The following is a 14,505-nucleotide window of genomic DNA, read 5'->3' as shown; positions in this document are numbered from 1 at the left end:
AGATGTCGCATAACCAAAAGAGGAGGGAGAAGATATGGGACCACTTGAATAGGCAACATGTGTGTATAGTTTGGTTTAAAAAATTTTAATTTTGGGCTGGGCTTATATTAACATATGTAGGTGTTTTAATAATAAAAAATTGGACTGGGCGGGCACCCAACTTGCCCTGTGCACAGCACCGTCACTAGTTTGGAGCAATTGCTCCCCCATGAAAGGTCCTGGGTTTGAGTCCTAGTATCTGTGTAATATGTGTGAGTTTAGTATAATATCGCATCTCTTAATAAAAAAGGTTATAATATATATATAGTTTTGTCATAATTATTAACATTGTTAAGTCACGGACTTATTATGAAGGTTTAGTGAGAACACCTACATCAACATACCTTATATTTATTAACTTATCCAATCCAATCCAATAAAATCCTATTAACGAAATGAGTTTAGGTATTGATATTATGAGGTTTAGAATATGGATTTAGAGTTTTTGGGGATTTGGAGATGGCAAAACAAATACTCTCTAAATATTGAACAATAACAAATATCAAATGGGAGGATGAAACTTGATTTTAAAAAATGGTTAAGGCTGAAACTTCATTTAAAAAGAATGTCAAATATGACATAATTTCATTTTTTATAAAGCGAAGGGGAAGATTCGAATTTTGTTACTTTTTTCAATTTGTTTCTCTCAAATAAAAAGCAAGAAACAATTTTATGTTGAAAATACATATAAAAACTTTGCAATTGTAACTAAATATTGCACTTTAACTTGGAGAAATTATTATATAATATTGAAATACGGTCATTTATTATAATTCATTCACATATGATAATATAGATAAATAATATAGTTAAATTCCCTGTTTTAAGATATAATATCAATAAATACTCACGGCCATGAACAGTAGCCCAAATTGGAACTCATATAATAAGAGAAAGAACCAACCCCCATGGGACCTCCACCTGGGTTGTTGTCACTATTGCACTCCACTGTTCAACTAACACCCCTTTGGTCCACTCCACACTGTCGGATTGCCAACTCAGATTCCCAGAACCGTCGATCGGAGCCAATCCAACGGCCACCGTCCCGGGATTCCAAACCATTCTTGGTCTTCTAACCTTAGTTAGCCTGTATATATCTCTCTTCTACTCAAGCACTATTTCCTAAAATTTGACTTTTACATTTTTATTGTTTCTGTTTGTATCTCGGGAAATTCAGTTCAGAAGTTCCGAGGCAGAGTGATGGACACCGGGGTAAAGTTCAAGAAAGGCGCCGGAGGAAGGAGGGCAGGCGGTCCCAAAAAAAAACCGGTGTCCCGGTCCGTGAAAGCCGGTCTGCAGTTCCCGGTTGGACGTATTGGCCGGTATTTGAAAAATGGCCGATACTCTAAGCGAATCGGAACCGGAGCTCCTGTTTACCTGGCTGCTGTGCTCGAGTACCTTGCTGCTGAGGTAACCTTAGTTTCCTCTGTCTGTCTCTCTCTCTCTCTCTGATTGAGCTGATATGTTGCTTAAGGTTCTTAGGGTTTCTGATTTTGATTTTCAGTTGGGATCTGTTTGGTGGGTAAGAAACTGATGGAAAAAGGAAATGGAAAGTCGTGGCTTTTCTAATTGTAGAGCAAACCAAGAGTCAGCTTAGCTTACCTTTACTGAAACATCTCAGTTAGGCTTTTCAATTTCGCATGCAAACAGGCCCTTGAGGTCGTAATTTTTGTGATATAGGTCAGCTACTTAATTGGGTTCTGAGTTTGATAGTTGATACTTTGATCATGGGTTTCAAATTCAATTGATTCCCTCAATTTGAAAATCAAAGATTTAATATTTGATAAACAAGTGAGTTTATATGTTCTTTTGTTGTAATTTGCCTACGTTGTTCTCAGTGGCCAAATGGGGTTCAAGCATATGGTGTATATGGCATGAACCATGTTCTATGAGTTGCTATGAGTTAGTGTTAACCGTAATGGGAGTGATTTGGTTAGGTTTTGGAACTGGCTGGAAATGCTGCAAGAGACAACAAGAAGAACCGCATTATTCCGAGGCATGTGCTATTGGCCGTGAGGAACGATGAAGAACTCGGAAAGCTCCTTGCTGGTGTGACAATTGCCCATGGAGGTGTGCTTCCCAACATCAACCCTGTGCTTCTGCCGAAGAAGCCAGAGAGGGTTGCGAAGAAGGAGCCCAAGTCTCCGGCCAAGGGCACCGCCACCAAGTCCCCCAAGAAGGCTTAACTTGTCTAACTAGTAGTGTCTCTGGGTAGTAAATTAATGTATCTCTGTATGGAAGTCTTCATGTGTGTACTTGGTTAGTAGGATGGTTCATATGTGTCATTATCCCCCTAGGATTTCAGTCCATTGTACTCTGTGTTTCCAATTGTAGAACATCCATGTTTCTGATGAAATGAAATTAGCCCCCTTCTAGATTTCACTTGTTGCAATGCTGCAATTGGACATAATTTGCTTGTGTGTGTTTGCACTTTGTTCTTACTATTTGGAGAGCATCTGCTTCATGATGCTTGGGTGTTTCAGTAAAGATTCTAATTCAAGGTGGATGTCAATTTGTTGTATTGTAAAAACACGAAACAGTCCTGTTTACCAGGGCAGTTAAACTTGGGCCAGAATTGTGACTGAACTTGAAATCCTTCTTGATAAATTTCGTGCAGCATTGAATGCTTACGATTACCGATAAGCGTTTATAGGTAACGTATCATAGAAAAATAATCAAAAGCTGGAATAGCTCAGTTGGCTAGAGCGTGTGGCTGTTAACCACAAGGTCGGAGGTTCGAGCCCTCCTTCTAGCGTTACATTTTTTGGGACAAAATATTGGCCTTTAAAAAAAAAAAAAAAACCTTCTATTGAAAAGACGCAAGTATTGCTACAAAATCTTTTTTAATTAATTAAACTCAAAATTTCATTTAACTTTTGAAATTGTTTATTCGTTATGCTCTTTCTCTTTCATTAATGAATACAAGTTCGTTCATGGTTCGAGTCTCCTTCCAATATCATTCGAGATATCTTGTTCAAAGAATTTATACAATTATTTTCATCAATAAATCACTTGCGTAAAATTTAAAAAAAACATTGTAATGCTCTCGTTGTTTTTTTTTAATACAAACAAAACAACATATCACCTGGCAAAAGTGGAGACCTTTCTCACACATCAAGAGTTTGCTTATTTTAAGCAACTCAAAGGTTGATTTGCAGGAATTCAACTTATTTTCTTTACCCTCTTCCTCCTTGTTTTCATTGGTCTTAACAAAATTACCAAAATTCATACCAGAATCAGATGAAACCAATCCCACAAAATAAAACATGCACCATATAAAACCTCTCCACACATCTTATTAAAATGAAGGATCCAATTTCATTAATATATCCAATTTGCCCTAACACCATATCCAGAAACCTGGATCAACAAAATATTTATAATAACAAAAAAAAAAAATTCACAAAAAATTATTTTAAGAGAAAAAAAAATTAACAACTGGTAAACTTGGTGACGGCCTTGGTGCCCTCGGAAACGGCGTGTTTGGCGAGCTCACCGGGCAGGACCAGCCTGACCGCGGTCTGGATCTCTCGCGACGTAATGGTGGGCTTCTTGTTGTAGCGAGCCAATCGTGAGGCCTCCTGCGCGAGCTTCTCGAATATGTCGTTGATGAAGCTGTTCATGATCCCCATGGCCTTGCTGGAGATCCCGATATCGGGGTGCACTTGCTTCAGGACCTTGAAGATGTAGATCTTGTACGTCTCGGTGCTCTTCTTCACCTTCTTCTTCTTCTTCTCGACGCCGCCTTCCTTGGGGATCTTCTTCTCAGCCTTCGGCTTCTTCTCCGCCGGGGCTTTCTCTGTGACTGGTTTTTTCTCGGCCTTCGTTGGCGCCATTTCGCCGATTTTTGGTTGCTTCTGATCCGATACGAACGAACTGACGAATGAGAAGGAGAACGGTCTTCTACACACAGAGTGAATTCAGGGATTTTGGTGGATGGAGAGGAGAGTGCGCGAGTGTTTATATAGTGTGGTGAGGTTGGTTCTGATTGGGTTTTGGGATTTCACGAGGATCGGTGACATGGGTGTTTTTATCTCCGTTGGATTGATTCGGAATGTGGGATGGCGGATGCTTTTGAGTCAGTCGTAGTCTTATACGGATTACGAAGTTGATTTGGCTTCCGTCTCAAATATGGACCGTACGATTGCTTGAAGAGTAATTGACTGGGCTACTTTCCCTACCGTAGGATTTTAGATTTTCTTTGGCAACAATTCACAAAGGAAAATGATAGGCTTACCATATTTTTATATTACATTGTGTACCACCTCTCTAATAGAAGTGGGTCCTATTGTATTAGTGGGATCCACCTCTATTAGAGAGGTGGTACGTAATATAGTATAAAAATATGGTAAGTCTAGCATTACCCATTAACAAATAAATATAGTATGGACAGGACTGCTCATTTTGGTAACAAAATTCCAATTAATATTTTCTTTGTTGTTTTATGAATTACTTTTTCTTTTTAATTTGAAACTATTATTTTTCAAAATTATAATTGGGTTTAAAATAAATTTTAAAAAATGCGGTAGATGTGAGTAAGGATGGCAATTTTCCCCACCATGGGTAGTCTTTGCAAGACTTCAACCTTAATGAGAGTATAAAGGATATAAATTGGGTATGGGGACAAATTTAGGGAAATTTTTTAATATGGTGTTTGGGATATGGTATTCTTATCCCTATATTTTATATTCATCGTACATATATTGAATTAAGTATAAAACAAAACTTTTGTATTGTATGTTTAGTTTCTAACTTTTTTTTTCCGCATTCATAAATTATTTTCTCATCAGTATTTTGTAATTGGGCCAGGCTTTGGAATTTGTACCCCAATGAAGGAGGGGATGGGAAATCCCCAATTTGAATATTAGCCATACGGAGGCAGGGATGGGGAACATGACATATCCATTTCCGATTCGCCCCATTACCATCCCTAAATGTGAGTTAAGTCGGTTGATGACGACAAGGAGCCTACGCTTTGCATCGAAGTTCGAATCCCTCTATTCCATAAATTAAATTAAATTAAATTAAATTATTGTTTTTATAAGAAGAAGAAGAAAAGTTAATTGAACTGTGCATACTTTTAATCGTATCCGCATGAAGCGAAGGGAGAAATGTGTTAATTTTTTTTATTTCAAAAGTATAAATTATTTTAAATTGAAGAAATGAACATTTAAAAACTAAAGAGTTTATAAAGTATCTTGTAACAATTCAACATAATAAAGTAGTTTCTTTTTTTTTTGGGTAGAAGCTTAATAAAGTAGTTTTGTTCTGGTTTTTTTTTTTTACCCCACGGTTTTAGTAGAGGCCGAGTCGTTTTTTTTTTGGGCACATAACGGGGCCAGAGGCCTAACACAGACACACAGGGGGCTGCAAATCATTTCGTTGAAAATGATCGCCAATGGCCCAAAATTGGACCCTTGGTTTTAACCACAAGCCAAGCCACTGAGGCAAAACTAAAATTTACAACCAAGTAATATCAAAGATGGATGCACCATTTTCGTCCATTGATAAGCTAATCCAAAACTACTTTAACATAATTTTTTTTTTTGAATAGAAAAACTACTTTAACATAATGAAGTCTCACAAAACATATCTTCTTCCTCTTCTGTACTGTCCAACGTATTGGAAAGTCAAACAAAAGCTAACAGAAAACTGCATACAAATACCATGTTAAATTGAAGTAGCCTTGATCTCCCACCCCAAGTAAACAATGAAATGAGAAGATCATTGCCAGCTCCTTCTTTAATACTTCTTATGCAAACCAAATCTTTGATCTCCACTAAACCCTGTAAGAGGAAAGATAATCATGGAAAACACGCAAAGCATAGCAAATGGCAAGGTCGGCATGGTTTGTACATATAGACAGTGAATGATTAAATACAGTAAGACAAGAAATAGTTTGCATGAAGGTAATGACATGATTCCAAAATCCTAAACAAATTCCTGGCAGTTTGGAGCTTTGAACCACAGCTTACCACAAACACGAGTAGAACATGATGGTTCAAGTAAGTGTAGAAGATTATTACAAGGAAACAGACCACATGCAAGGTTTCATAGTAATATATAATGCTTGGTGAAGGCTTGAGAAAGAGACTTCAGAAGGATCATATGCAGAACTTACTTAAAGATGAATTCAACTCAACTGCTACAATTATTTTCTTTTTCTTCACATTGCCACATGAATCCACTGGGGATAAGAACATGATGAAGAAAAAGATATTGAGGGAGCAACCAACTTGAAACAAGATCTAGATCTAGACAGAGAACACATATATTCCAAGAGGACTAAAACCTCCTTGTCATTAAATCAACATGAAACAGATTGATTGAACAAGCATAAGGGTCAACAATCAAGGGTGGCTGGGAGGATATTGTTAAGAATACCAAATATGAGAATAAATTGATGGTGAGAGCAAGCAGAAGCAGAATAATCCCTAGGTCCTTGTGTGATGCCTGCCGAAGATGGCAACAATTGATGGTAAGAGTGGGTGGTAGCAGAATTAGTCCCTAGTTCTTCATGTTGTCAATTTCAAGATAACAGACTATATATACGAAAAATTACTTGACCAATACTTCTTTTTCTCAGCCTACCTGGTAATAGCAGGCAGATACTTGAAGTTTCATAAGCTTTTATGTCAACATCTTGAACATCCTAAAGGATAACTTTTTTCATAATCTAAGCAAGAAAATCACCAATGGTTATAAACTAATTCCTTCAACCTACTGCATATCTGTTCATTACAGTGCTAGTGAAATACATGATCTTTTGAGCTTTCAACTTAAGTTAGTACAATTATGATAACTTCAAAACAAACAGAAATCCAACTTACTACTATTTCTAACTACAAAATAGATGTGTCCTTCCATATGCGCCATCTTTCGCAAAAACAGTTGGCATAAGCTCTATACTCTGATATTTAAGTGAAGGATTACTCCAAACCTCAATTTGAGAAGTTGGATAAAATCTTAGGCCAATGAGCACAAAATTGCAATTGAAGTAGAACAGAGCGTTCACTAACTACAAGTTTCCAAGATCACATAGCATATAGCATTTCTGCAACTCAAAACAACTTTCAAAATCCAAAGCACTTCAACAGTAAAAAATGCGAAAGCAATATAACACAAGCACATTAAACGAAAATATGGAAGGAAAAAAAAAGGGTAATTCATATAAACCTTGAAGAACCAGCATTGATATTCCGATGAAGAATCCGACCCTGACCCGAATCCCCACCATCAATCAATTCCCTGAGCCCCAAATTTCCCACCTGCTCTTTGTCCTCCTCTTCCTCCTTAGCCTCCTCCTCAACACGAACACCACTACTGCCAGTACGAGCCTTGCCAATCAGTCTCTCAAAGTAATTCCCATATATATACTCTGGAGTGTATCCATTTTCTTCATCGAAGAGCATGATATGCCCATGCCACTCCCAGACCCGATAATCCGAACCCGTTTCCTCATGAAACCCAACACAAATGTGATGCTCCCCAATCGTCACCGCCTGACCCGAATTGGGTTTGAGGGAATCGGTCTTGCCGCTGAGAATGACCCGGATGATGTCCTTCTCGAGCTTGGATTCTTCTTTGGCGAGCTGGGTCTTGTTCTCGTCGTCATCGTCTTCATCGCCAGAGAGATTGGCGGCGTCGAAGAGAAGTTCTTCGAGGGTTTGCGAGAGGAAGGAGTTGTTCGTTGGGGGTCGGATTTGGAGCCTGCCCATGAGGGTTTGGAGCATGAGGTTGTCGAAGTTGGTGGTGTTGGTGAAGGAGTTCATGGTGGTCGCCTTGGTTTCGGGTTCGGGTTCGGGTTCGGACTGGTATGTAGGGTTTTACGACATCGACCTGTAAAGTATAGGGTTTTTGGGTTTTGGGGATATGAAGGAGAAAACAGTTGCTTGGTGAGGGTTTATGGCTTTAAGCTTTAGGTTTTGCGTTGGGAATATTTTGATTTTGGTGGCTTAGATGATTGAGGAAAGGGGTTTTCGGCCAGGTGTGCAGGTGACATGGAGCCACGTGGACGTGGAGATGATAAATACACCGCGGTTGTGACCTGGACGTTTATCACTTTGTCAACCTAACGGCTGTGACTGGCAACTTAATAATTAGGCCGAACCCTTCTTTGCTTTTGCAGACGTAGGTTAAGTCAGTTAGTCAGAGCAGTGAATGTGTTTCTTTTCATTAATTTCCTTTTCGTAGATTAGATCAATATAATTTATATAAAGTAGTTTAGATTATTGCTTGTATTGGTTGGATTTGCAGGCATATATTAATGAGTTTGAATTTGTGTATTGACATGGTCGTCGTGATATATTATATCACGAGTGTGTGCGCTAATTTTAAGTTTGATGGGTTTATTTTGGTTAACATATTTGTATAACTTGGCAATTTGAATATGTTGTGCTGGAAACATTTGCCGGCGGCACTACGGATCATGAAGAGGCTAGGAGGCAAATTGCTGGCAGGAAAGTTCTTAGTTTCTTCGACTGGTGATTGCTGTTATGCGGCTTTGGAAACTTTCCTCAGCTGAGTAAGTTTCACGTGCTTTTACTTCATCTTTGATCATTCTCTCGATAAATTGAAGGGGCCTATGAGGGATAGATTTTGAAACTCAATATCTTAGCTCAGAGATTTTTCGAATTGTTTTTGAATTTATGAACGATTTGATCAGTTTGCCTTATGATTAATGTGGATAGTGATGGAAATGTAGCTGGACAGAGCCTGGTGGGCAGGTAACGATCATTTGGTGTTTTAAGCTTACTTTAAGCTGATTAACTCAGCATATTAACCGTAAAACTTGAAATCTGTAACAAACGACACATTGATGTTACAAACTCCACCTTCAAGCATTCTACGAAAAATCAACTGTCCACAAGAACAGATTCATTACATTACATCTACAATAGTAAAGAATACATATTTACTCCAAAAAATGAATAGGAACAGCCACAATGCATACAAATACAATTTGTTTCAAACCCATGCCGGGGTGAATGAAGAATAACACAAAACCAATATATTAACCCAAACTACAATTCTTTTTCCAGTCGTTTTCGATATTCATTACTGTATAAAAGTTTTAATACTTGTCATATGAAGCAGAGTTGACAATCCATCTAGAGTCGTAGTATAAGCATATGCATACATTGCGAAACAAAATGCATGCATAAACAACACAATAATAAAGTTATTTTCATTACAGATGATAGATGATAGCACCCAAGATTCATTGCTTGCACAAACAACTACCGCCTGAGGCTCTCCACTATGTAGTCCGCATATAGATCCCTATATCACATTAGAACAAAAAGAGTTTGAGAGATTAAGTTCGTACTCCATTCATTTAAGTTTGTAGACAAGTAATATTATAGACTATTTAGACTCTCTAGACAAACCCAAATGTAAACTGAATGCAGGCATCTAACCCCGACTCTTGGTTGAGGATGTGAACTGGTATTAAAATGCTTGACTTTGGCTGATGTGAAATGAAATTTAGGCCGACAAATGCAGTTCAAATCAATTTTCTTAAGAACCAGAAATGATCAAAACTTGAAAAGTCGAGGGGCGATTCAGTACTTTTGAATTGTATCCATGCTATTCTGATTTCTAACATCTACATTCTCATAACACCACTGACAGTATAATTTTCAGAGAGCATTAACACTTACATGGAATGCTGGATTGCATCATAGGCAGCAGATGCAGGGAGAAAGTCGTCAACTGCAACTTCTTTGTTCTCATTTTTCTTGTCTGATTTTTTTGGTTGGTTAAGGAAAAAAAAAATTAATAGGGCTTTGGAGAAAGAAACAGTTTATCCCACAAAATTACGACTTCTAGAAACTGAAATTTCAAAAAGGATACAGTCCTCAAAGAAGCGCCGGATCTCAGCCAAACGATGTGGTGGGAGATCCTTGATGTCCTGGTAGTGTCGGTATTCGGGATCATCAGCACAGACAGCAATTATCTTGTCATCTTTCTCACCCTGATTTCATAGAAAATTAGAACTTTGCAACAAATTTAAAAGAACCAACATTTCTGTCTGAATATGTACCTGATCGATCATAGGCATCAAGCCAATAGCTTTTGCCCGAAGAAAGCATCCAGGAACAACTGGCTCCTGTAAGTTTTTTCAGAGTCAAAATACATCAGCGTGAGTTTCCACATACAAGCATCAGCTTTAACAAAAACCAAATGGATTTAGAAGCTGCTCAAAGTTTTTTACAAACATTAACACAAGATTTCACCAGCAACTGTGCATGGCTTTAAAAATATGTCTGAATAATCTTACAACTTTTTATATGAGTTTTACATGCTTAAGATTGATTATATCGTAGGGAATGGTTCATGTCATATTCAGGTTAGAATGCTAAAATAAAATTCCAAAATGGCATTTCCAAAGGAAAGAAGCATAAAAATACCTGCATAATAATCAAGACATCCAAGGGGTCATTGTCCTCACAAAGAGTTCGGGGGATGAAGCCATAGTTGTGGGGGTAGACAACCGATGAGTACAGTATGCGGTCAACCTGCACATACAAAGACCTGTCAGCAAGCATACTTTATGTACTAAAAATATGAGGAAGATTAGCTTGGCGCAATACTTGCCTTGATGAGTCCAGTTTTTTTGTCAAGCTCATATTTCACTTTGCTTCCTTTTGGAATTTCAATAACCTGGATACATTTCCACAAGAACAACAATCAGTAGGATGCCAAACATATCACAATACATAGTTTCTGAATAAGTACTATAAAGGTCGTAACTGTTAGAATTGGACTATGAAAACTGACTAGTTAGAGAAAATACTGTCAACTATGATATTATAGAGAAAATTATCTTCTGGAGCAGATTATTTTAATAATGAGAATTATATTAAGAATGTCACTACATTCTGGAAAGTTGGTCAACGTAATCTAAGATGACTTCTTCAGTTCCGTATTTGCATTGTACAATCATTCAGTGTGTCTAATCAATATTCGTTCAAAATAAGCATGGAAAATGCATAATTTGAGCAAATGATAAAATCATTATAATAAAAAATTAAGGCATCAAATAGTTATTAAGGTTCAGTATACTTACACAGTTGAAAATCTTTGGAGCTCCAGGTCCTATATTAAAATGAAAAGGAAAAAAAGTTATACATAGGGTAAAATAACAATTAAAGAAAGCTGACGTGACCAAGATGGCTGCCAAAGTTACTGCTCACCTATTTCAAGATCATGCCAAGGGTGTGCAGCTATAGACCTCCTGGTCATGGAAGAAAGTATCCTCTCATTAAGAGGTGGATGTGAGGAATGATGATGATGATGATGATGATGGGAGTCGATAACTTTTTGAGGAGGCTCAACTTTCTGAACAGTCTCAATTGGTGGAGCCATAACTACAAGATATAAGACCAAATGAAGTCATCAAAAGCACAACTACAGAAACACTCTATGAGCTATTTAATTAATCAAGCAAAAGATTTCGATATGATTTTTTCAACAATGTTTCATGGAGCATGTCTAACAGGCCTTAAACACAATTCCCAAAAGTTAAAATCAAGAATAAGTGGGCCAACAAAAGAAGGCATATGTACACGCCATAGAAGTCTATCTCAAACAACTGGAGTAGTAATAGTAATCAATATCATAAAAGAATGTCATGCTAAATATGAGCTTTATCCTTTGATTAACAAGAGTCAAACACAAAATGTTGAGGGCCTTCAAATACGATAAGACTTATGAAGAAACATTTTAGATATATTTAAACAAATTGAACCTTTTTCCTTTCCCTTTTTCAATAACCTTGTACAATATACACACACGGACATACAGAAACAGTTCCATTTTTCCAGAATTCAATATTCATAATGAAGTTGAACATTGATAACTCAAATGCACTCATATACAAGATCAAATACAACTAAAGCCATTTTTGAAGGACTTAAGCTATCAGATCCGATCATCCAAATGACAAAAGGACAGCAAGGAGAAGAACTTTTTTCTCACACCAAATCAAAAAATGCCAACAAAATTTTGTAAAAGCTCTTTCTTCAGTTCCAGATGTTACAATCGTATATAAAAAAAATTCTCGCAAAAGACGGCTTTGATATCAAGATCACATAAAACAAAAGCCATATTTGCAGAACTTAAGCAATCAGATACGAATGACAAAAGGCATTAAGGAGACGAATTAGCTTCTTGCACCAGATCGACAAATATCAGCAGCTCCAAATTTTGCAAAAAGCTCTTTTTTCACCAGAGGCTAAAAATCACGAAATCAATTTAATAATATCCTTGCAAGTTGACAGTCAACATGTTTCTGGTAACGTGTCAGCAAAGCGTTTATTTAAAAAAGTAAACGCTGAGCAAATGAAAATGTATGGAAACTTCTGCAATCTAAATATCCGGCGAAACCGTGTATAGATCTGCCAAACTATGACTTTAAATTTACTAAAATTACGAAAATAGGAAGTAATTCACAATACAGAGAACATGAGCAATCTCAGAACCATAACAAAGAACAAGGCTAGCTCTCAACATTTAGAAAAATTGATCTCAGAAACTAGCATAAATTCCACACAATCATTTCCAATGGTGATAAAGATAGAGCAATTAAAACGCAAACATGGAGCGCACGCAGCAAAAACAAACGCTTACGAGCAAAAGCGAAGAGAAAAAGATCAGATCCACAAACAGAACAAAAACGACGCTAAAATCAGCCAGAAATGCACAGTAAATTCAGAAAAACGACGCTAAAATCAGCTAAAAACGCAGCATAAAGTACACAAAACGACAGTCTCGGAATCGTAAAAGCAAGCACGTACCGGTAAAGGATCGGAGTTACGAAACCCTAGCTGAAGAAGAAGCCTCGAGAGGAAGGAAGGAGACGACCAAAGAGCACAGATCTCAAAAAGAAGAGGAGGCAGGCAGAGAGAGGAGGAGTGAATGGGGCGCTCAAGTAGAGGAAAGCAATAAGCAGCTGTACGTGTTCCCGCTCTCTTTGTGCCTTCCCATTTAAAGGAAAAAAAAAGAAAAAAAAGGAAAAAGGGCAAAAGGAAAAAAAAAAATTAAAGTGAGAAATTCCCAAGTTTTGGTGCTACTAAAATGCTTATGGCATCCGTATATTCTGGCCAACTGAATAGAACGTGCCTCCAGCTGGCACTGATCCGCTACGTGTCTCAGCCTTATTGGGTTGAGGCAAGGCCCCACCCTCGAACAAAGACGGCGTTCCTAACGGTCGTGGGGGGCATTCCTTTTGGGTCCGCTGCTCATACGTGAAGCGGACGGTGAGACGTGTCTTGAAAACAAATGCTTGGAAAAGGAGAAATTGAATGAATTTGGATGTATGGATAAATTCTCTTAATTATTTGAAATATATATTTTTAGAGAAAAATATTTTTTATGATATAAGTAATAGTAAAGGCAGAGGCGGATCCATTAAGGTGCAAGGAGGTGCAGCTGCACCTCTCTTCACCCAAAAAATCATTGTAGGTGCTTCAAACTGCCCCTTCGCTCAACTGGTGTACAGATTACCTTATTTTCATTTTCAACATTTAAGTAAATGTCTTTGTCCTTTTACTTTGATTTATTTTTATATTACTCCATTTACTTAAGTTTACAATGTAAATAAGGAAGTACCCCCCATTTGGATTTAAATAAAAATACTAGAAAATTAAATTCCTACCAAATCAAAAATATGAAAAATCAGTTTTAGTGCAAAATACGATTTATGCTAAAAATGATGGCTCATTAAGTCAATATATACTTCATACAAAAATCCCATAAAATCAAGTTTTCTTATTTGATGTGTAAGGAATAAAAGCCGCCAAAAATTATCTTGAGAAAATGATTATTCCGAAAAATTATTTTTCATACTTAATCAATTTTGCACCTCTGCTAAAAAATTTCTGAGTCCGCCACTGAGTAAAAGGGAAGAATTTAAACACACGAGTTCAGATGCATTAATAATTATTCTTAATCACTTAAGCTACCTTTACTTTACCCAGAAAATGTTTTTTAAGTAGGGATTGGGAGGGCCTAACTAATGGAGCACAAAAATTGCGTGTGGATGCTTTGCGCACCTAGTCGGATTCCGCCATGTCATCATGCGGTGGACCGTGGAAGAAGTGTATCGAAAGCAAACCACAGCCAATGAGAAGGGATAGTTTCCTTTATATTGGGCATGTGGGGTGCGAGTATGAGGTGTGTGTGTGTGTGTGTGAATGCCTATCCATTACTCCATGGCCACAATTTTCTTGGTTTGACTTTGATCTCTCCGCAGAAACCTACCAGTCTCCCTTCTAAATTGGTAATAAATAAAAAATGAAACCTTATCCTTGGATAGATTTACTGTTTCGTGGGAACAGTTAGATTGTATTAAAAATTTGGTCCATGCAAGGACGCAGCGTTTGAATGTGGTCATTTGTATTGACCTGGTGCACACTTAAAGAAGTATGATTATAGGAAGAGTAATAATAATGACCACGTCAA

At 37.4% G+C, this 14,505-nt stretch overlaps 4 protein-coding genes and 1 non-coding gene across 6 annotated transcripts; 2 read left to right on the top strand and 3 right to left on the bottom strand.

The window, feature by feature from the left end:
• On the top strand, window positions 953–2,421 carry LOC18774715 (histone H2A). 2 transcript variants are annotated; one of them, XM_020567274.1, is made up of 3 exons: window positions 953–1,106; window positions 1,217–1,449; window positions 1,977–2,421. In XM_020567274.1, the coding sequence occupies exons 2-3, from the start codon at window positions 1,240–1,242 to the stop codon at window positions 2,223–2,225; spliced, it is 459 nt and encodes a 152-aa protein (XP_020422863.1). In that variant the 5' UTR covers window positions 953–1,106; window positions 1,217–1,239; the 3' UTR covers window positions 2,226–2,421. The 2 variants fall into 2 exon arrangements, with proteins under 2 accessions (XP_020422863.1, XP_007206077.1); XM_007206015.2 differs by having other exon boundaries at window positions 953–1,128.
• On the top strand, window positions 2,721–2,794 carry TRNAN-GUU. Its single transcript has one exon. It is a non-coding gene; the product is annotated as a tRNA-Asn (tRNA).
• LOC18772870 (probable histone H2B.3) lies at window positions 3,314–4,184 on the bottom strand. The gene has a single exon (XM_007207764.2). The coding sequence runs from the start codon at window positions 3,873–3,875 to the stop codon at window positions 3,471–3,473; it is 405 nt and encodes a 134-aa protein (XP_007207826.1). The 5' UTR covers window positions 3,876–4,184; the 3' UTR covers window positions 3,314–3,470.
• LOC18772776 lies at window positions 5,430–7,990 on the bottom strand. Its single transcript, XM_007205871.2, has 2 exons — window positions 7,216–7,990; window positions 5,430–5,825 (listed from the first exon to the last, which is right to left on the bottom strand). Exons 1-2 carry the CDS (start codon window positions 7,809–7,811, stop codon window positions 5,819–5,821), a joined length of 603 nt encoding a protein of 200 aa, XP_007205933.1. The 5' UTR covers window positions 7,812–7,990; the 3' UTR covers window positions 5,430–5,818.
• Window positions 8,890–13,058, bottom strand: LOC18772824 (soluble inorganic pyrophosphatase 4). The gene is made up of 9 exons (XM_007205769.2): window positions 12,840–13,058; window positions 11,238–11,411; window positions 11,111–11,139; window positions 10,639–10,704; window positions 10,452–10,559; window positions 10,085–10,150; window positions 9,895–10,015; window positions 9,702–9,783; window positions 8,890–9,321 (listed from the first exon to the last, which is right to left on the bottom strand). Exons 2-9 carry the CDS (start codon window positions 11,407–11,409, stop codon window positions 9,279–9,281), a joined length of 687 nt encoding a protein of 228 aa, XP_007205831.1. The 5' UTR covers window positions 11,410–11,411; window positions 12,840–13,058; the 3' UTR covers window positions 8,890–9,278.

This window comes from Prunus persica, chromosome G6 (assembly GCF_000346465.2).
Source record: "Prunus persica cultivar Lovell chromosome G6, Prunus_persica_NCBIv2, whole genome shotgun sequence".
Taxonomy (NCBI): Eukaryota; Viridiplantae; Streptophyta; class Magnoliopsida; order Rosales; family Rosaceae; genus Prunus; species Prunus persica.
The sequence above is the reverse complement of the archived record's forward strand: the minus strand, read 5'-3'. Positions and strand labels throughout refer to the sequence as shown.